Here is a 24823-nt window from a genome sequence, read left to right as displayed (position 1 = left end):
ATTCATCCAGTCGTATGCTCTGCACACTTTTGACTACTGTGTGTGTGTATGAGCTCCGCTTGAGCACAGTTCAAACATATAGCCAGGCACAATACTCAGCCATGCATGAGACAGTGTATACTTAAGTCGTAATATTTAAGCGAAAATGCATTTCTTTGAGAAGCACTGAGCATGCGACTGGATAAATTAAACTTGCATTGTACTGCACAAGTTGTGTGAGAGTTATAGTCTTGCTGTTGTTGCGTGCGGTCCCCATTTACTTCAATTCATAACGAATGTCTGCCTTTTGTCGGATTTTCTGGTCAACATTGAGGCATGCAAGAAAACCAAAGATTTCCTCACAAATTCAAGATAACAGAAGAGGTAAGTGGGTATTACTTAATATTATCAGTGATATATTGATGCATGAAAAACATAATACACCTAAAAACCCTGCCTGCTCATCGGTGCTTTGGATGCACCTGCTGGAGGAGTGGAAGTATCTGATAAATCTGGTTAGTTGTTTCAGCCTGCCTCTTACTCAAACAAAACACACACCTTTTAAAAACACCTCCTGACTTTCAAACAGAGGAGGTGGCTGGTCTCACGCCAACACAGACTTTTGACTCAACAGAAAACTATTAGAAAATACACTCTGCGGGATTAAAGTACTTAGCAGCTGGCAGGAGGTTATCCCTGCAGTTTGTTTTGATAATGATTAGCTTAATGTCCTCCTGCGGAATTCCTTCGGATACGTGTCCAATTATAAGATAAATATTCAACTTTTAATATGCTCACTACAGTCTGCTAACAGTCTCCAATATGCATGCAGAAAGTGGCTGAAGCTCTGCTCAACAATGTGTTAAGTCAGTGTAGGTGAAGCATTCACAGTGTGTATGTTTGTGTCTGCATGTATGGTAATGCATGTAGCTGCTACCCCCTCGCAAGGCCTCCCTTTCCCTCGCTCTCCACAGTGCAGTGTTACTGTCCTGCTAATGTGAGAGTGGAAAAGAGGGAGACTGCTGAGGCTGAAACCTGATCCGCTCACCCAGCTCGCCTGGGTCACACACACACACACAAACGGAGAGTACATGCTTGTGCATTTTAACATAGTGGACGCCATGACCCCGTACACACTCAGCCTCTCCTCCATTTGATCAATGTACACATGCACATTAAACATGAACACACACACATGGACCGTCAGCCTGGACTGGCTGCCAAGGATTAAATGGCTATTGGATTCCAGCTCAGGCACAAGTTTTACTCCACAACACTTGGCCTGCCACGAGGAGAAGAAGTCCAGACAACTAGCCGGTTCATTCGCATCACTCGGGGAATTAAATCAACAGGGAATGACAAGTAGAAAGTCCACGCACTCCAAACTGGCACTGCACTGATTAATGGAAGAACTTCAGAGAAGAAAAACACGGCTGTGGAAACTCAACACTAGTTCATATTCAACACTGAGCCTTGCTTTTAAATGTGCTCCTTTGTGTGTGTGTGTGTGCATGTGTCATAGAGACCCACCTATGGAAGCAGCTCTCCTGGCCTCCTTCACCACTTCCCCATCCTGTTCCAGCAGTCAGTCAGCAACTTACTGCGACTTACTGCCCTCCACCTCTTCTCTGCACCTCCCACATTCCCATACCTCTGCTCGGATCTTTTCTCTCCCAACCTCACCCTTTCCTCTCCCCACGCACTGATTCTGTCCTATCTCTCCTGTCATCAGTTTCCCCTCTCCGCTACATCTCTTAGTTTTCTATTGTCTCCCCTGTTCGACTCCACTGTCTCCTCAGCTCTGATGTTACTCCTTTGCCTCCTTCCTCCCTCCCACTGCCTATCTGGCTTTTATCTTGAACATTTCATGTGTTCTCCCTTTTCTAAACTCTCCAAAAGTCACCTCTTTTATTACCTTTATCTCTACATCGCACAACCTTTGCTTCTTTTTACCACGGTTCATGACAATCTCTCTCTCTGCTTTGCCGATGCTTCTTTGAAACGTGCTGTAAACAGAGACGTTGGCCCGGGGCTAACACGCCATGATAGGCAAAGCTGCGACAACTGAGCTTCACCTGAGGCAGGGTGCCAGCAAAGCATCAAAGGGAACGGACATAAAACGAACAGGGGTTAACAGACACTTGAGATAAAGCATCAGCGTCAGTGTGAACTCAAATATCATCCAACAGCAGCTACACCTGCACGACTTTAAAATAACATTCATCCTTCTTCTTTATTTAAACAATAGACTAATGAGAATAAGAAATAGTTGTATTTCTTGTTGGTAATAAACTGAATATCTTTGGATTTTAGACTCCTGGACCGATCAACAGTTGTAGACATGACACTGGGCTTTAGGAAATTGTGATAAACATTGCTCACTTTTTTTCTGGCCCCTATTAGGGTTTTAACGGTTAATCAGACTGGATCAATATATTGATTAAATGATCAACGAGCCAATGTCATTGATGCCCAGTGAAAACTTTGATCCATATAATCATCTTTTGGATATGCTTTTATTTTGAAAGTCTGTGTCCCCACCAGACAGTGACGGGTAGATGGCAAGCAGCCGAGAGAGAGAGGATGAGGATATTGTTGTTTACTCAGGAATAAATCAGCAGTGAGGAAATATATTTAGGTTTCGGAGAAAATATGGGTCAAGAGACAGAGCACTTGGTGTGTGTAAACAACGCTGTTACGGGATAAAAGACAATGTAAGTTACCCGCCTGGACTAGCATCTGACTCCTCTAACTTCTCACTACAGCAACATTAGCTGCTCTGTTTTAACAATGGTTGGCTGAATTCAACAGTGCTGTTCTGTCGGGAGATGCAGTGACTTTAACCAGTGGTGAGTAAGAAAAATAATAATGTTACATGTCATTTGTTAAGCTATAAGTAGAGGTAAAAAGACTGCTTATGCAATGTAAACATGCTAAAGCTAATAATGGGTTACTAGCAAAATGCGACTGTTTTGTCTCTGAATCATGACAGGTATTACTGAGCTGAATTTGATACTTATGTTAATGTTGCTAATTCATGTTTTATGGCTGTTGGGAAAAGTTTGCTTCCAGGGCTTTAAGTCAGATAGACCTGAAGTTTCAGGAAACAGATGATGGTTTGGATTAAAATGAAAAGACTTATTCCAGGAAGGTCTTTCTGGAAGAAAGCCCTGAAAGTTAACCTATCCCAGGTGCTGTTTTATGTGTGTTAGTGGAGTCAGTTTAAAGTGAACTTTCTTGCACTTAAGGGGTTACAAATATTTACATTATTTATGTGTTGTTTTTATCTTTTATGGCCAAAAGTAAAAAAGAACGGGGTGGCAGCTTCCTCTGTAACCAACTGTGTTAAATGGGCATACAATATTGTTTCATATCCATTGGCCTGCTGGCCCTTAAATCACACTGAATCAAAATTATATCGTGGCAGACTTTGTAATATTGGCAAATATCCTATTATTGTCCAAAGAATTCTTATAATATCGTATCGTGATGAAACTGGTGATTTCCACCCCTTTCCCTTATTCTGTGGTCAGTTTAAATTTTAAATGCTGTATGTGTACACACCAGAGTCCTGCATGTGACACTAATATTTTTTAAAATGGAGGTTATTCAGAAAATACAACTTAAATGAACATTTTTTGGATATCTCCGTAGTTAATGCACCTGATTAAAGTGGCTCTCGTGTTTCAACCGGTGCAGAACACAGAGCCAACACACAAAGTCGGCAGTTGGAGGATTAATATGTTACACATCACATTAAATTACACAGGGTCACATGACCTTTGTGTCACCCGGAACCAAACATTGACATAAAATTACGACAAAATGCCACTTGTGATCACCTTTTTTGCAGGTCACATCCGATACAGGACTCTGCTTCACACTACTTGTACCTGTGTTTGATACGAGGTCTCTTAAAATAAGTGTCTCATTTCCTTGTTTGAGAACCGAGTACTGAGAACAATACCACCCACATCTATTGTATTAACAAGCTGTCTGTTCTGTTTAACGCACAGTAAACACACATCAGTCTCCTAGTGTGGGTGGAAAACTACTATAGCCACCAAAAGACAGAGGGCATTGGGGAGAGACAGAAAGATGTCTGTGCATCCTGCATCTTAACTAGCTGGTTTCCTAGACAGAAGCAGCCAGACTCTTCAGAGCATCATTTACTGTCCTTCATGAGTGCACCCCGCCCATTTGCTTGAGTCAGAGTAGAGTCAAATACTGTAAAAGACTTGGCAAACACACAACACACACAAAGGGACACAACATGCTGGAGTATTACTGTGGGAAACCCAGTTCTCTCCAACAATGGGGATCAATCACTTTCATTACAGGTAGTAAACCCGTTCAGTCCTGTTTCATCCATTTGAGTAAACTACAAACCCCACAAGTGAAGCATACTGTGTCAATTCTGTTGATTTGAGTGCAAATAAAACCAGACTTGTGAAGGACTCAGAGGTAGCCTGTTGTAAAACATCTCGATAAAGTGACCATTTATCAGATAGAAGCATTCATACCTTCAGCTCTTATTTAGCATCCCGTCAAAGTGCTGAAGACCTATAATGGTTGTTAGCCTATAAACACAGGTGTCAGGAGACAGCCAGTTGGAGCATGACCCTATAAATGTGAACAGACATTTGACCTTCACATGTAAAATGTCTGGTCCTGGTGGCTTACCAGCTGGTGAACATTACCCTGACCCTACCCGACACTGAAAAAACACAGGTCAAATGGGACTGAGAATGAGAGCACACCACATACTGTAGGAACATCAGGTATCGGAGTGTGTTTGGTGGATGTTCTCACATGAAATGGTTTGGGTGTAAACATGTAAATGAACTCCTTTCCGTCTCGGGTCAACTGATCTGGCTCCAGTTTTTCATAACAATATGAGCTGTTTATCAAATGTGCTAAAATGCCTGCAGTGTTTGAGATGAGTGTCTAAGTGAGGCGCAGCAAAAGGAAATATGACTTTAAGCACAACTTGACTAAGATGTCTTCATTTCCCATCTAAACATACTACCTACAGTAGGGATTCAAAGGCATATAGATTGGATCAAACCCCATCTCAATGGACGACGCACTGTAAGCATCCTACAATCTCACACCAACCCCCAACAGAACTGTTCCCTTTGTCCGACTTATCAGCTGAGATTAAAGCTGAACAGTGTTTCGGCACAATAAATGACAGCATTTATTAGCATTGATTAGTGTGAACACTGTACCGGAGTCCACTTGAAAAGGTGGCCTCAAGCATGCTTCATGTATTCAGGTACAGTACACATCAGATGTAAATACCAACTGTACCGAAACACAGAAGAGAACTGCTATTTAAAGTGACTACAAAGACTTTTTAACCGCTTATGAAAAAGTCTCAATTTAATACTGATGCCTCTATATCAGAAGGCAGCACAGTCCGCCACGGACAGACCCTGATCCAGCTTCACTGCCACCTTCAACCTGCAGAACGATGATGGTTACCGGGTAAGCATTGTCAATCTGGGGCACCTGATTCTACATTGTAGCACAACAAAAATGTCGCGCAGATGACGATGCAAGTGTACTAAGGTACAGAACAACATTACTACACTTGTGTGACAGACCCTATGCCGTAGCCTATGCATGTCGCCAACGGCGTTGTGTGCATTTATACTTGTGTGGTGGACAACAGCAACATTTAACAAAGGTAACGTTACATAATTTGGCTCCATTGCAACTCACAAGGTTCAGTGACAAAACAACTGTCTTATACAAACAAATATAACACGCTAAGGCTATTAGCACAAGCCTATGGCATTTTACACTCTATAAATTAGCCTAGCCACAAGCAGAGATTTCCTGTGCTCATATGAAGCCAGGAGGGGGCAACCAAACTCAGGCGTGGCACAACATGAATTGTACCTAATGTGAAAACACCCTTGGTAAATAACAGCTAACACAGAGTGTTTACTTCAGAACTGCAGTTTAATTGCTGCTTGTTAAGTCCTAAGTTTTTTGTGCTGCACAGAAATATTTAAGATTCAAAACCATGTTTTCAGAGGCTATAAATCACCTCACAATTTCCACCATGCATCATCAAGTTAATCATCCCCCAGCTCTACTTTCTAAAAGATTTTTCCCCTGTACAATATCAGGTCCAGTTATGGGATGGCATAGATAATGTGTTTTCCTTTGAGTCTGTAAGAAAGAAAAATTAATTTTAGAAATTGGAAAGCAGAGAATGACTCATTGGGCTTGCTGTGATTTCTGTTTTCAATTACAGGCACTAAAGAATTTTTTTTTTTCTTCCTTCCAGCAGTATCGGATTACTTTGCTTTTTGTAAATATGGCCAGCAGTCTCCTATACCACAAAGCATTTTAGAGGGGAGAAAAGAGGAGAAATGAGAGCAAGTAGGAGGAAAGAAGCATAAAGTCAAAGCAGCAAGGAAAGATGTGGTCAAGAGGAGGTAGAATAAGGCAGGAGGATGAGATAAAGAGCAGAGGCAAAAAAAGGAAAAGGATTATTGAGTAAGGGGAGGTAAAAAGAAAAAGATAAGGGCAGGAAAAAGAGGACAGAGGAAGGAGTGTGGAATGGAGGAGGAGGACGGGAGGAAACTAGAAAAAAACAACAGTGTGGAGAATGGTGTTTGTGATTTATTCCACTTTTGGGTCATTCCTCGCTAACGACACACAGGCCTCCAAACAGGGATGTAAATACAGTTGGAACCAGTTAAACATCCCAGTTTGTTGCCTTTTCAAAGAAAAGTCGAACACAGAGGAACTATGAAAAACACTGTGACTGTGTCGTCTATGTTTAGTGGAGATGTGGTCGAAACCACTGAGCCATGCCTCAGCTGTCCGGGGTGTTGATCTTGACAGCGTGGCGAGCAGGTCAGAGGTCACGTTCCCAGTTTAGGTTGGAAGAGAGTGGCGCTGAGGTTAGTCCCTTCGTGACAAACCGGTGGTTTGACCCTCTGTGCAAACTGACTTGAATCACAAGAGAGGAATCCAGAGAAAGAAAAGACTGGAAACTTGGACCAAGGGAGTTCATATCAGGAGAGTGATTCACTCACTGAATCCTTTAAACTCCAACTCTACTAAATCTTTCCCTTTATTACGCTAGATACACTGCTTGACATAGCAAAACACGAGTCATCAAGATGACCCAAATTATTCTTTACACATTTTTTTTTTAACATTTCAGTCCTTTAATAATTTGTGAAAATCATGTGACGCAATTTGATTGTCTTCGAAAGTAAGAGTAAGTCCTGAAATCCAAGAAAATATCAAAATAAATAAAGTTTCCGCATCTAAACTGAACATCAATATTGGGGAAAAAAGGATTCCTGTTGCTGTGATATTTATTTTTAGGGTCAAATTATAATGTATTCAGACTGCATATGGCAAACGTGAATGGCAGTTTCTAGCCAAACACTTTAACAGCTGTACTTGTGAGCTCTAACATGACTATATTCAGAATATAAATGTTCTCACGTGCTAAAAATCATGAAAGCAGGCCTACTTTTTTTCCAAGGCATTTAAAGTTCTTTTTTCTTTATGCACAAATTTGAGAGTGAGGTTTCTGTGGCTGAGCGTAACACAGGTCCACCTATTCACTGTGGAGGAGGCTTAAACACACGTATTTCATGTCAAGCCGCTCCACTACTTGTCAAACACACATTAGAGGACTAATCCACTAAATGGGTCGTTTGCATCTTTGCTCTGGTCTAAAATCTTTTTATGGGCCCTCTTTGAAAACATCTGCTCCTCTTGTCCTGTATTTACATTCCCGAACAGGACAAAGGAGGTTTGCGGGGCTAGTTTCATCCCAACATGGCTACATTCGTTTTGATGGTGACCCAGATGCTTCTTCAGAAGTGCGTGGGCTGCAAATCTCTTTCAGTGTGATAAAAATCAAAAATGTTCCTGTGAGGCCCTTTCAGTGACTCTGGAGTTTTCTTTTTTCACAGTCCATTTCCCCTGAGAAGAAGAGATGGTACAAACACAACTGAGAAAAGAAAAAAATTGTGTGTGGCGATTAAATTACTTTGAACTGGGGCTCCAGTGGCCCTCCAGCACAGAATCAATTAGATACCCTGGACCACATGGGTTTGGGGCAGGCCCAGGGGAGGGTTATAAACATGCATGTATACACACCCAAACACTTTATCCCACCCTCTGACAGTGAATCCCTTAATAAAAGGGGGAAATTGGAGTGGTGGCAGTGCAAACATGGTCTGTTGTGTTATTAAAGTCAGAGTGTTTGTGCAGCAAGGCCCAGTTCCCAGAGTCCTCATCGTTCAGCTCTCTGGAGAAATGTGCCCTTTGACCCCAGCAGAGTCCAACTTACCCATCATGTCACCTGGCAGGGGACACTGTGTGTGCATCTGTCTGTTCGTCGGATTTTTAAAAGGACTGTATAACAACTACGAGTAGCTTCAGCAGCTAGTGTTTCTTCTCAGACAGTTGAGAAATGTTTGTAAATTGCAGTAATGACAGTAGAAGCCCACAGGTTTGTCTAGACTGCCAGAGGAATGTGTTCAGTCTCCACGCTGCGGTGGTGCACAAGAGAGCTGTTGTCTTTCTAGGCTCTTTAACTGCCCCTGACATTGAGCAGCTCCCAAGAAAACGGTCCTTCAACTGCAACAAAGTGCATTTTGCAAGGTTTTACCATACATCATGAAAATCACAAGCACTTAACCTGAAGGACCGACTCATCAATCCAGTGCTAATTTAGTTTATTTCTATCCAACATCTACATTTAAGGAAAGCAATTCCACTGCAACTGTACATTCCTGCGATTGACTGAATTTTTAAGCCTCAAAAGCACCTGCTAAACATTAATCCCTAAGTGTTTACACAAAAGCTAACTGAACCAGGAGGTTGACCATTTTGTTGAGGGTCTTAGCAAAGAGGCTGAATAATACGTTAGCCTGCTATTATCTTGTAGCTCCTCACTAACAGGAGTTGTTAAAGTCATTAGCTCAGCTGTGGTAGCTGGCCAGTGTCGTTCTTTATCTGCGGGTCAAAGTGTATCAGTTAAATGGTTGGCTGACAGCGAGTGTGGGTTTTAAGGACCAGGGGGCTCAGGAATCTGACCTCTGTCCTCACAAATACCTCACATCAGGGACTTCAGTCAGAACATGTCAAACTCATATAAAACAAGGTTTTCACATGCAGATATATACGTTGATATGCAGCAATATATGAAACAAACATCAGCAACAATCTTTTTTTTTATTTAGGAATATCAGTAATTAAAGGTATACTATGCAGGATTTCCCTACAAGAGAAAAACAAATCATCACTAGAGGCGTGTCGCAGTGTATTTATCAACCTGCCTTCGGCTTGTATTTTCTAATTTTCTTCTTATTTTGCTGTAGTTGGGGCATTTATGGGCGTATAGCACCCAGCGAAGAACAGCACACAGCTGAGATTGGGACTTCATGAAAAGGTAGTAGCCAGGAAGTAGCAGCACATATCTCAGAGGAAGCTAAAAAAAAATGTAGTGAGGCGAAACGCCAAGTGGACAAAGCTCAGTCCAAAACGAGAGTGAATCTGGGGTTGGCTTTTACTTTTGCTGTCAAGCACCGAAGGAGAGAATGAAGAGTGACGCAGAGCTGGCTTGTTTTCTGTGGTTAGCTTAGTTAGCTTTCTAAAGTATCCGCTTTTCCATCACAACAAATGTAACATTCCTACAATAGATACTTGCATTGTGCATACAAGCAGTGTAGGGTGTACGCCACAACTTCTGCATGTATACCTTAAAACATTCAGACACGATTTCTCTAGAAATATTACCACATGACATGATACTCACAGGGAGGTGTCAGTACAACTCGTAGCAGGTGTTTAGTTAAAAGTAAAACAGTTCATTTAAAAAACTCATGTGAAAAGGTCCGCTGTTGTTACTAAAGTCAGCGTGATACTATCAGGTACGCTCTTACCTACACTATATCTGTATAAAAAAAAAAAAAAAAAAAAAAAAAAGGCTGTGGGACTTTAAGACTTGGGCGACTTCAACAAAAAAGGTGCATTCACTCATTCTAAGAGCTCAACTGTTATTGTGTGAATGTGCTTCAACACACGCATATCACTCTGTCTCAACACAACCAGCAGGAATCCTTAGGGTCTTTGACACATCACACGATCGGTGTGTGAATATGTGTGTGTAATATACAGCCTGTCACTCTGGTCCTCTCCAGGCCTCTGGATCAGTATTTATGGACTGTGACTGACCCACATACAAAGCTCAAGACTTTCAGAAGACAAAACTACTGACTATGATTATTTGCTCGGTCCAGTAGGACAATATACTAAGTGTGATCATTCAAATGCAACGAGTCAATTATTATGGCCTCCTCATCACTGATATCGGCACTTTACCTTTGAAATCTTTACAGCATCAGTGTGATAATAAAAGTCTTTGATGTCTGAGCGTCACACACTTGATAAAGTAGGAGTACTGATTTCTCTGTATACAGTATTACAGTCTTTGTTGTCTTTCAGAGGAGTCTATTTTTAAATTACAAGAAATTTTGACGTGTACATCCCACAGGGATAAAGTCCAACACTAAAAATAGTTATGGACTGTTGTTGCTGCTACATCACAGTATGGTCTGATTTACAGCTGATCTATTCTTGAGAGATAAAAGGCAGTCCTGTTTTCTGCTGAATGTCAACTGAAAAAAATAATCAGTTTCCCATGTCTGTGTGCCACATTTTAAAGCAAAAAGTCTTATGCCTCACATTTTACAAGTCTTTCTTAAAATGAACATTAAACGCATGTGTTCATGTACATCCACACACTAGAATACTCGCTGTTCAGAGAGTGCACAGCACGTCCAGCTACAGAGACAAAACCTTATCAATTTTACATTACAGAGCTCCGGTTACATTCATGAAATATTTTGCATTTCAAAGTCATGATGCTGAATTCCACAATGGACACATAATCTCACTGCACTGACTTATTGGCCAACTCAAACGTACACAGACACACAAAGACATTCAAGATACAGAAGGTAACGATGACCTTTTCAGCATCCCATCAAGCACTGGTGAAAGGCCACTGTCTGTTCTCGCCTGGCAATGCACAGGGGCCACAACAGAGCTCCTTTCAACGGCTCTGCGTGAGTGTGTGTGTCAAAGTGTGTGTGCTTGTGAGGCAAAACAGAGGTGGGTGACTCTCTAAAAAAGGTGAAGGGTGGTTGCTGTTTTCCATTGGTTTGATTTTATCAGAGAGCAATGCCTTGTATTCCTCAGGTCGACCCTGGACAACAAAGCCTGGATGATACAATACAGAGGCTCAGCTTTGTTCCAACTGCTGCCACATTGCTCACTTCAGCACAGACTAATCAGAAAAGCAAAAATTGGAAACTGAAACTTAAGATGTTTGGGGTGAACAAAACCGCTCAAGCACAACAACAAAGGAGAATATGCTTTGATTTTGGTCAGAATTTGATACGTGGTGTTTCCCACTGGAAAGGAATAAGGACTACTTTCCACCGATTACCATTAGCTAAGATGACTCTTTCACTGTACTTTCCAAAACAGAAACTAAACTAAACGATTTCCCCGCTGCACTCCGTGGAGCCTACTGACCACATGTGTGGAGCTAACCTTTCACACTGTTCTGTGTGTTCGCTACATGATCTGGTAATGGATCACTGTCAGAAACAGCCGAACGCGTCCAGTGTGTGGACGATGTCAGGAGGGACGACACACGAAGAAACAGAAGTGAACTTACTAACAGGGTAGGGGCTGAAACACGAGGGAACATCCCTCTGTATACAGTGTATAGACACACATATATGCATGTGCTATGCAGATTGATTACAAAGCTTGCAAACGGGATGAAAGAAAGAGGGTATGCAAAACCTCAGCAAGGATAATAACGAAACAAGCTTGCACACACACACGCGCACAAGTAAAGGCAACTTCAATGCAACTAAAAATAAATCACACCTATGCCTAAACTCCAAAGCCTTTTTTCCTCCAACATATCAACACAGCCACTTTGCATTTAAGCCTGTCACCGAACTGCTGAGAACAACAGCAACATTTAGACACACATAAACAGCTGGCTTCCTCGTATGGAAGGCACGCAGAGATATTAATCACCTAAAGTATGTGAAAACAACAGATGATCAGATCTCTTCTTCCAGGCAAGAGGAGGAACATGCAAAAAAAAAAAAAAAAAGGACACAACAAAGGAAAATTTACGCCCTCTACTTCCAACTGCTTTCTTACAAACGCACACATCACACACATACACGCCCACGCGCACACACACACACTCGCCCGGTATGCAAAACACTCACCGTGTGTGAACTGTGTGTATGTGTGTATGAGTCGTCCCCTGCCAAAGTGCAGCGCTCCAGTGAGAGGCCAAACTCTGCTGTGGCTCTGGAAGCTCCCTGCCTGCCCCTCCCACCCATGCCTGTCATGTGACTCAGCACTAAAGGCAGCAAGACACGCCCACTTCCTTCAAATAACGCCCTCCCCGCCTCCGACAAAGCAAAAAAAAAAAAAAAACACAACTTCCAACCAGCTTACACACAAAAGCAGAGACTGAGTCTGACTATGAAGACGTACAATAAATGAGCGTAACACAGAGAAGCTGGGTGATTGGGTCCTGGAGAGACCAGGGTAAAGACTGTGTGTGCATTTATCTACACTGAGGCTGAGTGAAGCTTTGGGCCAGCTGAATGTCCCTCTCCTTAACTCCAGGGATAATTTACAACCCTAATTATCTGACCTGACCCTCTCATCTGCTCCTGGGGCTCTGCATTCATCACATCCCACTCATTCCTCTCACACAGACCTGAGACACGCCGCATCCAACTACTGGGATTCCTTTTGTCAATACATCTCTTGCTACTCTGATCAACTTTATGTCAGTATCATCCATGAATCTGGGCCTTTTGGAAAACCCTTATTCCAAAATCCAGATAACATTTTTTCAGAGGCAAGCGTGACATCTCATCCAGACATTCTTGTGTTCTGCAGAATGAGCGGAGGCTTATGGACATATTTCTTTCTCAAAAAAAGGAGAAAATGTCGAAAAAGCTAGTGGTTGAGGCATTGCATGATTCCGCAGCACTTAAACGGACACTTTTTGGCAATAGAGTGTTGCAGGAATGAGTCCTAAAACGCGGAAATGAATTAGCAATTTAGCACTCTCAGTCCGCTCGTCTTCTTTTGAATGGGCTTTTAGTTAGATGCCTGAAATAAGGAGACGATATGACATAAAATACGTCAGTAAAAACCTCACTCAAGAATTTCAAAGAAAAAGTCAGTTGCTAAGTGGCTAAATGAGACGACAGAACACCATCACGCCGAACACGGCTTTACAGCTTTGTTGTGGTGGTGATGGAGAGGTCATGTGGCCGTGTTTTGGTTTGTTTATATCCCAACATTAGCTTAAAGGTGGCGTTCTTTGTGAAGATTATCCGGCTGAACAAAACCTGTACCATAAACTTTTGCTTGCCTCAGATTTTGTTTTCTGCAACTAGTTAAAATCCAGTGGCTTTTTGTCAAGGGAACCAAGGCGACGTTAACTTTTATGTCAGGCCTACAAATAAGGACCTGACCTCTACACTCAATAACCCTGCAGTAACATCCTACACATTCCCAATCAACAAAAAGCATTACCAGCATGATGCACAAATTATTCCCATTATCACTTTAAGTCTATTGACAAATACAGGGTGAACACAATGTTTGAGGATGCAGTCACTTGCAATCTTCTAAAAACAGAGCAATGAATTAAGTCACAGTTTTCCAAGTTAATATGTTTTAGAGGGGCACCCAAAGAGAGGCGTGACAGTTAAAGGATAGTAAAACTCAAAAGTGCCTGAACAGTTTCAGATTTTCTTCTTAACAGTAGAAATGCAGCCTTTGCTTCTTTTTAAAACTTGGGAACGAACCAATTACTTTGGCTGATTACTATTCTTATGGAGTATGTATATTTGTGTGATTAAAGAGGAGAGGAAACAGCTGTCTCCAGCCTCACAGGAAGTGTAATTATACACCAGTGCAAGGGCTTGAGTGCAACCTCACAGCCACATGAGCAGACGCACATGCAAACACAGGGCAGCACCTGCATTCCTCGAGATGAAGAGTCATGTTTCTGGAACAGCATGCACAACAGGCTGGAAAGATGGATTTGTTTCATTTCATTACGCACACTTTGCTGCCAAGATAAACCTTTCCCCCAGCACATGCTAAGCGCCTCGGTGTTAAATGCCTGCTACACCCAGCACAGAATATATACCATGTCCGTCTAACTGATCCGAAGCTTCGTTACAGGCCTTTAAAACGCTGCATGCGTAAACACACAGGACACAAAAACCCAACACATACGCACAAACACAGATGGCCTTGTAAGTGTGAACAAAAACAGGTCTGACCAAATAAGGAGTTAAAATAAACCTTTGTTATACTTAGTTTTACAATGTGGGAAACGGTACATTTTCCCCAAACTACGGCCCCTGTCTTAAAACTGTTTCTCTGCCTTCTCTCTTTTCATCTCACTCTCTCTGAAACTCCACTTTATCGCCCCAATAAAAGCCCAGTGTTTAAACTGGAGATACTAAAATGTAGATAGAACTGACAGGAGTTACTAGTGCGTTTGGAAGCTGCGAGTATGACTTTGCTGGTCTGTGAAATCACCTCAGCTCCATTTTCACGTACTTGACAGCATATCTCTTGAAGAAATTGGTCCTGTGAATGATGCAAACATGACCATAGGAGGATATTACACAAGCACCCTGAGACTCCTACCATACCTCTTTGCAAAGAAAGCAAGCCACAGTGCGGTGAGCTAACACAGACAAAAAGAAATACATTCTACACCACATAAACAAAGGCAAACAAAAGCAACATGCCTTTGCCATTAAATGCAAAACAGTAAACACCCAAATTCAATAAATCTAACACAGTAGCCGTGCGTGCGATTTTGAGGCAGCATAGTTGCTCTGCTGTTAAAAAAGACGAATGGGCTAAACAGTATTATGCAAACAATCATTCGCCAACTCTGAGCTCTAAACACAAACTTTTCCTCTTGCTTCTTTCCTGCAGCGCCGCCTCTCCGGAGCCAAACTCTTTTACCATCTTTTGTGCTCACTAATAACTCAGCTTGTCATTCTCTCTCTCAAAGCTTCTCCGAGTTTCCCAGAGTTCACAGTGTAAAACTGTGTCGCCCCTGTCGCCACTGACACCCACCAACATGCCCCAATTCCTGCAGGTTTAATTGTAGCTTGGTCTGTGTCAACTTTAAAGCTAAGCAAGCTGACACATGACTTTACAGATGTTATTAATAGGTTAAGAAAAGACCTTAAAAAAAAAATTCCATTCCCTCCTTTTCAAAGCTTATTCTTAAAGACACTGACTCCTGACTGAACCCTGCATGCACGCAGAGTGAGCCAGCTATCATTTGTTTGATCCGACATAACTTGGCATGCTCCTTTATTACAGAGTCGCTGCCCTGCTGGGGACACGGTCATCTCCGATAAAGAGATCTTCATTTTGAGGAGACGGGGATGTAGTGACAGAAAGCCAATGGCAACGGCTGATGTTTCGGGGCCATACTGAGCCAAGATGGTGTCATGCATTGGCAGGCGGAGTACAGGGCTGCCTGGCTGACCCCCTGACAGCGTTCATTGCAGCTGTCCAAGGTCCTTCATGACACAGACACATGATGGATTAAAGTAGCATGACTCACTGGGTGCACTATATTAAATGCATTACTGGCTGGTCTTTTTCCTCTACAGAAAGAGCGAAGAGTACTGTGATGTTAATGAACATTTATGAGTATAATTGTATCAAAGGGAACACAGGGAGACATCACATGCCCTGAGAGTGAGCTAGATTAGCATACAGTGGGTTGTAGAGCAACAGACAAATGTAATATGTTTCTCAAGCAAATCTAAGGCTATGAATTTCACTGAATTATCAGTATCTTTAGCAGCACTGTTGAACTGAAACATGTCAAGAATTCGGACAAACACAGAAAAGGAAACAGCAACGACAGCATCATTATACAGCATCGTTTGTATGATACTCTTGTGCTACCCATGTGAAAGATGTGGGTGGTGACCACAGAGAAACTAAATGTTTCCTTTGTGTGTTTTTCGACTCTACTTCTGTCTTTCCCACAGGGAATACCAAAGGCTCGTACAGGATATCAAGAGAAAGTGTTTCTCTGTGTGTGTGTTTATGGAGGTGTCACATTAATCCACCTCTCTGAGAAAAGCTGAATTACTTCCTCGGTTTAGATGATTTATAGCAGACAAAAAACAAACACTGAAAACAGCTTCCGCAGCCTCACAACGGCTCGCCACACTGAGCCGTGCTGTATGTACACAAACACTGTGAGACTGATTTGTTGTTTGGTACGTGTCTAAATGTAAAGCCTATATCAGGCTTTAAATGCAGCACTGACACAAAGATTTCACAATCTCCAGGCTTGATACCTTCCAGGTGTGTGAGGCAGACTACCTGTGTGACAGCGTCTCCTGCTGGTGGCTGGTGGAGTTGCAGCAGCACAGGCAGCTTGACATCAGCGTTACATCACTTTACTATTCCTCTTTCTACAGACAATCACTAGAGAGACACCGAGTTCAGCATACTATTGATATCCGGTGTTATCAGTTTTTAGGAACAAATTAGTACTGTATTTGCCAATTGCTGAAAAGCTTGTCTCAAACTATTTTGTGCCAGATTTTTTTGTAAGACTCTTAAAAAAAGGATAAAAATATTGCCTTTTATAGATTGGAAAATATTGGATAAATCAGTATAAACTTAAATAAAAAGAAAAAAGAAACATAAACCTTAGCATCCTGGTGACATAGTGGTCCAAAACTACAGCATCATTGGTTTGAATACATTTAGGAATCTTGTCGCAGGTCATTCTCATCTCTTCACCTGGAATTTCTGGCACTCTAATGGAAAAATGCCAAATCCACCATACTTTTTTGACTGATATCAGCAAGAAAGAGGACAACAAACAAAAACTGTCAATAACATACCTGCCAATATTCCATAAGAAAGAAACATATACAAAGAGGGAAGTTGAACTATCTTTAATCTTCCTGTACACACCAGCAACACTTGTTTTGCCAGTTGTATTTACAAGGAAACAGTAACCTAAGAGTTGTCAAACCTACTCTCACATAAGCACACAGATCAGATGCCCGTCTGCAGCAGATGAATGCAGGTGAGCTCTCTTATTTTCTGATTGCAAGTTTTGTTTCTTGATCATTAACTGTAGCACTACTTTAAATAATTGGTGAAGCATTTGTATCAAGTATTCTCTGTGAGTGCTGTCTCCTCTTCGAGCTACTGTCCCTCCACCCTGGCTGAACAAAGGAACTCTGAGACTTGTAACACAAAGAGGGAATTTTGTACTAAAAACTTTAAAGGATGCTCACTTGATCTGATTTACTCCAGCTGCTGAAGCCTTGTGTTAACTTTAGATAAACTTACAAATATATTTTTGCACAAAACAAGGACTGTGGATTTCTGCCTAATACTGGCCGAACTCTAAAATGCTCAGTATGAAAAGAGGGAATGATAACAACAAAGCCTGCTGTTGCCACCCAACAATTATTTCCAGGCGCTCAGACTTGAAATTGTCCTCCTATCCTTTAGGTGTTGAATGAGCTATTCATCAAAAAAGATAAATATTATTATATGAGATTTATGAAGTCATGAAAATAATCATTAGATGCATCTCTAATTACAAGTATACGTATTTACTGAGAATGTACAGTATGGATGAATAATGGGAGTAATAATATTTTAAATATCTATACAGGATGATGAAGACGTCAGGAAGAGTCACAAGTTGCTGTGTAGCTCTGTTCTTCGCCCTGACCTCTGTGACAGCTGTACAAAAGCTCCACTCAATCAATGGTTTAAAGAACATCGACTTTGAGCAATCCGTACCAAAACACAGTCTTGTGCTGCTCTACTGGTTTGCCAACACAGTCAACATTGACAACAATAATGTCATATGGCTGACCTTTAACCCAAACGGAGATTACGGCTCACATCCTTATTACAACGAAGAGAATCTGTTGAGCTCACTCCCACGGTCTCTGGGATACGAGTACTACACTATTGGCAATCTCCATGAAGAAACGCCAGTGCCATTTCCATATTACGTTTTCAATCCCCCGATCCCAGAATACGTGGAAACAAACAGGGACAGGATCATCATTCGTGTCAGGGAGCAGAACACTGGATGGCGAGTAGACCAAGTGTACATCACACAGCATTACGACCCTTCTGAACATCAGGGGACACCTTATGATCCAGCTCATACCTACAGGATCACCAATAGGCTCTTGAGACAGATCAGAGAGTTTTCTGTGGGACAAAACCAACAGCAACTGTTGCATCTCAGAAACCGCTATGGAAGCAACGCTGATGATTTCCGCATGGGGTAACCTTGCTGGACTTGCACTGCTGTTGTTTATTGTGATTCAGGAAAAGTACTCCTCTACCCAAAACAACCGACACAGAAACGGAAGAAATCACTTGGATGATGACTCTTCAGAGAGTGAGAGCAATGATTCTAGAGATTTCAGAAACCAAGATGAGTTTGTAGTGTATTTCCACAATGACGAAGAGGACCACCAAGCCATCAGGATGACTGGAAACAGAAAATCAGGCGGTTACCACACTTTACAACCCCGGAAGAACACCCAGAGATCACCGTGTTGTATTTGTTGCATTGTCTCCATAATTTTATTTTTTCTGTGTATTATAGGAGCTCTTTTGTATTATCTTACGAAAAGATAAACTATTCAGACTTTGATAAAATACTGCACATAAAGGCCTTTTGGGAAGTGTGTAAATATAACAAATGAAGATGTAAAAGTTGATATGGCAACACATTAAGGTGCAAAAAGGAGCAAATCCAAAATATATACAATACCAAATTCAGGTGAACAGTATGGCTCATAAAATATAAACAGGTTAACAGCAGGGATCTGTGTAGGTTGTGTTGCATAAAGATATGTATGTAATGTATCAAATCTGAAGTATAGGTGGTGTAAGAGTACATAGTTAATACAGAATACTCATGATTATGTCCTAATGTCCCATGAGTCAGTTGTGAGTAGTTGAGCTGTAATCTGAAACATCCGATGTAGCTCTCCATTTTGGAGAAATAGCCAAGAAAATCCCAAACTTCCTCACATTAACCCCACTAGAGAAACTGGCAGTGAAGGGACAACAGCTCCTTTGGGAGCTAAATATGCATCTACCTGCCTCAACCTGAAGGACTGACAGCGAATATCATATTGTAGTGGACTATGTTGTATTATGTAGTATCAAAAATGGACTGCAGAAGTATAATTCAGAACCTGTACGTAGCACCTGTGTATTAACTATGTACATGTAATGAATAAATGTAAAAATATGATTGTTATTTTCTTTTATCTTATGTGAACTGCCTTGACACTGACAATATATTTGCTTTAAAAATACAGGAGTGCATTTCATTTATGGTTTAATATTCTTCCGGTAATGTTGGAAATTCTGTGTTTATTAAACTATAATGTATCAGTCAGACTCGTGTCAGTGTTTTTGTTTATTTCAGGTTCAAGATTGATGTGTAAAATCAAAGTTAACTTTTCCTCATGATTTGTTTGCATTTATGTGACTATTATGTGAAATTCAGATGTAGGGCAGGAAGTGATATTCATATACTGCGTGAATTAGAAATAGAGGAACATGACTACATTAAAGGGCTGGATGAATCTGCAGCCAACAAGTATATACAGAAAATTAAAACTGAAGATGAACGTTGTTTGACTTCCCAAGGAGATCACTGCCCGTCCAGCGGCAAAGGTCCAGGTGCTGGCAGCGTCACGTGGGCAAAGCCAAACACTGTTCATCTGCACACACTGCGATGCCACACAGCTGGTTCAATATCAGCAAAGTTTCCCTTTATATTCATTGTCTTCTGTGGCGATCAGCAGTGATGTGGTGGTTCACTTTTACACTGTGATCTGTAGCCTATAGTTCGGCTTTAGCTTCTAGCTTACTCACATGACTCAGCAAACCAACGAAAGCATACAAGAGTCATTGGACTATATCTTGTGTGCGGTTGGGTCAGTGACTGAAACAGCAAATGTCAAACAACTTCAGAATATGTAATAAAATTCTTTAAAAAAAGAATGAAAATATCTCCCATTATAGATCGGAAATTTAGATAAATCAGAATTAACTGAAACAAAAAAAAAAAAAAAAAGAAACAAAAAAAAAGGCCGTCCTAGTAGTGACCATGCTGTCTAACACTACCGCATTATTGATTTGAATCCGGCTTGGAATCTTTTGCCACAGGTCATTCTTGTCTTTCAACCCATAATTTCTGGCACTTTACTGTGTACTGTAAAATAAATCCACCACATTTTTTTTTGGCAGATATTGACATTAAGGAGAACACACAATTAAAATTTAACAATCATACTAGCAAAATGTACATAAAGAAAAACAGAAGTTACCAAACTATTGATTAACTTCCTGTTACCATCAGCAATGCTTATTCTGTCAGTTTCATTTACAGTAAAACAGTAACCTAAAAGGAGATACGCCTACTCTCACACAAGAAAAACAGGAACACAGATGAGACCACAGAGATCAGATACCCGACGGCAGCGGACTAACAGAGGTGAGCTCTCTTATTCTCTGATTGATAGTTTTGTTTTTAGTACGTGCCTCGGCACTATTCCACATTACTGATGAAGCACTTAACTCATGTCCTCTTTGTGAGCATTCTCTCCTCTCTGTGATACTATTCCTCCGCCTCAGCTACACAACGATGCATAAAGAGAGAATTCTGTACTAAAAAGCTTGGCATTTTTTAAAGATACTGACTTGATTTGATTAGCCAAGCCTGAAGAAAGCTTCATTATAACTTAAGATATACTTACAAATACATGTTTACAAAATGAGGGCTGTGCATTCCTTCCTGATAGTGGACAAACCCTTACTGCTCAGTATGAGTAGGAGGAATGATAACAAATAAAACCGGTTCATTGACTACATTTGCATGCACAAAGTATTCCACTTTTGACCTTATTCCAAAAAGCTGTTTGCATGAATAATTTAAATAAATAAACCCATTAATATTGCTATTTACATGCAGCCGTGCATACTCCAATAATGTGCCCTGATAAACATGTCATTCATCATATCATAATATGGATAAGTGGAACTAGAGTTGGGCGATCTTGTCCATATCCTATCGTCCTATCGCCATGTAGTGAAATCGCCGATGACGATGTCATCACCGGGGGGTGGGGGGGTGGGGGGGTCATTACGCGTCGCCGCTGAAATGTTCACTTATAGCCTCTCTTTGGCATTTGAGGAGCAGCTTTATAAAACTCTTGAACATGTAATGGCTCCTTAATTAGCAAGTTGACTTTACATAGACGGCATATCTTTTCAATTTCTCCTGACATTGTGTTGTTTGGTTTGTTCACCGCTCCGCGACATGCGCGTTAAAGCCTGAACATACTCGGGCAGAACATACGCGGAACGAATTCCGCGGAGGTCCACGTGGACTCAAAGCGGACGTCCGCAAGCCCTGTGCACGCAAAGCTCACATTTTTTTACAACCGCGCGGACTCCGCTCCACGCACCAGTGACTGCTCAGCATGTATTTTTCACATCACGGGGATTTTTCACGGACACTTTTACAGGAAACTACAACGTGGAAGTGCGCTCGACTACGAAAGCCCGAATGACTGCGGACATTCCTCGCAGAGTCCGCTCCGCTTATAGTACCCCTGAGTATGCTTGTGTCAAGCGGGCGGAGGCGTTGATCCCACCCTCTGCTCTCTCACTAAGCAGCCTCCCTCTGTCTCCTCTCACTCAGCCTCGTTCAGCCTCGATCTCGTCAGCATGCTCCACACACGCGCTGTCCCCCCCCCACACCTCGCGATTGCATCGAGTATTCTCGGATCGCCCATTGGCACAACCCTAAGTGGAATGAGTTTGGCTGCTTTTGCCATCTTGCTTTCTTGAATTAACATGGGATTTTTTTTCAAAGTATTCCACCAGTGGTAGACTTGCTCGTCCATGCAAATACAGCCTTCCTCTTTCATTCCTCCAGCCACCTTCTTGAAAAGGTTGCCGCTGCAAAAATAACGCATTTTGAAAAACCTGTTGATATCCAAGTCTTCTATGATGTTTAAAAGTTAGGCGTGTTTCTTCTTCCGACCAAAAATTGTGGGCTTTTCTTTTGGTCATGTATCTCTACCCCAGCCTTGTGAACTGTTAGCTCGTTGGTTTGTGTACAACGAATCCATGACAACGCACAGAGCTGACTATAAACAGGCAAGAGGTTGTGTGCCGCATAATTTAAAAAAAGGCCTAATTCAAATATCCAAACAGAACATGCTGTTTAAATAACCTTTGTCAAATTCTGAATATTGCCATACTTCAAACAATGGTGGAATATAAATGTGCATGTCAACAAAGCCAATGTTCATATGATCACCTGATAAAATCATGGAAATAACTATGATACATCTCCAGCCACAAACACATGTATAGATTGAGAATGTAAAGTATGGATGAATAATGGGAGTAATAACATTTTAAATATCTATACAGGATGATGAAGATGTCAGGAAGAGTCACGAGTTGCTGTGTGGCTCTGTTCTTTGCCCTGACCTCTGTGACGGCTGTACGAAGACTTGATTCAATCAACGATTTGAAGAAAATTGACTTTGGCCAATCTGTACCCAAACACAGTCTTATGCTGCTTCACTGGTTTGCCAACACAGTTGACATCGACAATAACAATGTCATACAGCTGACCTTTGACCCAAACCGTGGAGATTATGGTGCACATCATTATGGCAACTATGAGAGGATCTTGGACCCGCTGCCTTTGGGAAATAGATACTACACCATTGGCAATCTCAATCAAGGAACGTCCATGTCTCTCCCACCTTATGTTGTCCACTCCCCAACAGAGTACATGGGAACAAACAGGGATAGGATCATAATTCGCGTCAGGGAGCAGAACGCAGGACAGCAAGCTTTACCGAGGATAGACCGAGTGTATATCACACAGCATTACGACACTTCTGAACGTCAGGGCACACGTTATGATCCAGCTCATACCTACCAAATCACTACTAACCTCTTAAGACAGATCAGAGAACTTTCTGTGGGACAAAACCAACAGCTACTGCGGTATCTCAGAAACCACTATGGAGGTAATGCAGAGCATTTCCTGTTAAGGCACATTAGAGACACATGGGGTGACCTTGCTGGCCTTGGACTGTTGCTGCTTATTGTGATTCAGGAGAAGCACTCCTCTAACCAAGACAACAACAGGAATGGAAACAGAAGAAATCATAGGGATGATGACTCTTCAGAGAGTGAGAGCAATGATTCTAGAGATTTACGAAACCAAGGTATGTTTGTACTGAATATCCCTGACCACAAGGACCACCAAGCCAGCAGGATGACTGGAAGCAGAGAATCAGGTGGTTACAACACTTCAGTACACTGGAACGACAAGGAGAGGTCGTCATGTTGTACTTGTTGTAAATGTTGCATTTGTTGTATCGCCTGCATATGTTTCATTTGTGTAATTTGTACTGTGTTATACTTTTGGTATAAGTTCAAGTAAGTCACAATTTTATTTCTTATGAGGAAAATTGCTGCACAGCAGTTCATAAGCAAAGTGGGAAGAGAAATATAAAGAATGAAAACATAGAGGTCCAAGAGAAGACAATGAGGTGCAAATAGGAAGCAAACCCAAAGTATATACAATGTCAGAATCAAGTAAACAGTATGAATCATAGAATATAAACAGGTCAATGCAAAAGATCGGTCTAGGTGTGGCTGCACAAAGATAAGTATGTACAGTATCAAATTTAAAGTACAGGTACTGTAAGAGTATATGCTCATGTTCATGATGATACTGCACATTATATCTGATTATGTCCCATGAGTCAGTTTGTTGTAAATGTTGTAATGAGTTGTAATGTTAAAAAATGTAATGTTGTACATAAGACAGTTAATCCAGACAGAAAAGAAGGTGAGAGAAAGTTACAAAAGTGCAGTTTGTTGAAACAGCAGAAATACCTCTATTCTAAAAGGATTTGAACTGAGCAAAATGCCTTTTATTGTATATTATAATGCACTGCTCGGGCATGTTCATAAAGCTTCAGGCCTCATTTATGCAATGATATCATGCTGCAGCATGTACAGTCTAGTGGTAATGACTCTCTGATGAGTCATCCTGTGTCTGCGAGAGAATGTACATTGCTCTGATGGATAAATGAAACAGATTACTGAAAGGCTCTATTGTCTGTCAAGCACAGCCTTCACTGATCATGTAATAGATTTTTTAAAAAACGGTATTTTTAATTTATTGTTTTGTATTTTTTGTAGTGTTGGAAATTGTGTTTTTATTAAACTATAATGAATCAGTCAGATGTCAGTGTTTTCATTTTAAGTTCAAGCAAAGAGGATGAGCACAAGTTAGATTTGTAAAATCATCAAGACAACTTAACCATTTGTCCTCCTACAGACAATCAGAGAACAGGCCCAGGTGGTATCAGCTTTGAAGACCAAATTAGTGTTGGTACAACTTTTTTTTATTTTAACTTATTAGGTTTTGCCAATTGAACTTCCATTTTGTGATGCTGAAATCATTAAATGTCTTGAAAAGAGAGTGGGGGTCTCAAAGTTTCAAGTATTTTGCAACAGAATCAGTACTATGACTATTAAAGGATGAAAAACATCACCTTTTATGAAAGGAAAAATATTGGATAAATCCGTTTTAATTAAAAATAAAAAATAAAACAACAAACAAACA

General features: G+C 41.2%; 3 protein-coding genes across 8 annotated transcripts in view; 2 read left to right on the top strand and 1 right to left on the bottom strand.

Annotated features, from left to right (window-relative positions):
- Positions 1-24823, bottom strand: part of LOC125878906 (septin-9-like) — a 116860-nt gene that overhangs the window by 14923 nt on the left and 77114 nt on the right. Inside the window, exon 1 of one of the 6 annotated variants that reach the window (XM_049560389.1) lies at positions 12288-12386. The exons of 4 other annotated variants lie outside the window; for them this stretch is intronic. The gene's annotated coding sequence lies outside the window, so the exon portion shown is untranslated. Of the gene's footprint in view, positions 1-1509; positions 1568-12287; positions 12387-24823 lie in introns of those variants that run through there. One more of the 6 variants, XM_049560390.1, reaches the window with a different exon arrangement.
- LOC125878911 (uncharacterized) lies at positions 17079-19546 on the top strand. The gene is made up of 2 exons (XM_049560397.1): positions 17079-17185; positions 17786-19546. Exon 2 carries the CDS (start codon positions 17787-17789, stop codon positions 18417-18419), a length of 633 nt encoding a protein of 210 aa, XP_049416354.1. The 5' UTR covers positions 17079-17185; position 17786; the 3' UTR covers positions 18420-19546.
- Positions 20587-24432, top strand: LOC125878909 (uncharacterized). Its single transcript, XM_049560393.1, has 2 exons — positions 20587-20650; positions 22600-24432. The coding sequence occupies exon 2, from the start codon at positions 22601-22603 to the stop codon at positions 23627-23629; it is 1029 nt and encodes a 342-aa protein (XP_049416350.1). The 5' UTR covers positions 20587-20650; position 22600; the 3' UTR covers positions 23630-24432.

The sequence above is a fragment of the Epinephelus fuscoguttatus genome, linkage group LG19, assembly GCF_011397635.1.
Source record: "Epinephelus fuscoguttatus linkage group LG19, E.fuscoguttatus.final_Chr_v1".
In the NCBI taxonomy this organism is placed as follows: domain Eukaryota; kingdom Metazoa; phylum Chordata; class Actinopteri; order Perciformes; family Serranidae; genus Epinephelus; species Epinephelus fuscoguttatus.
Note: the sequence above shows the minus strand (reverse complement) of the source record. Positions and strands in the feature narration are given on the sequence as shown.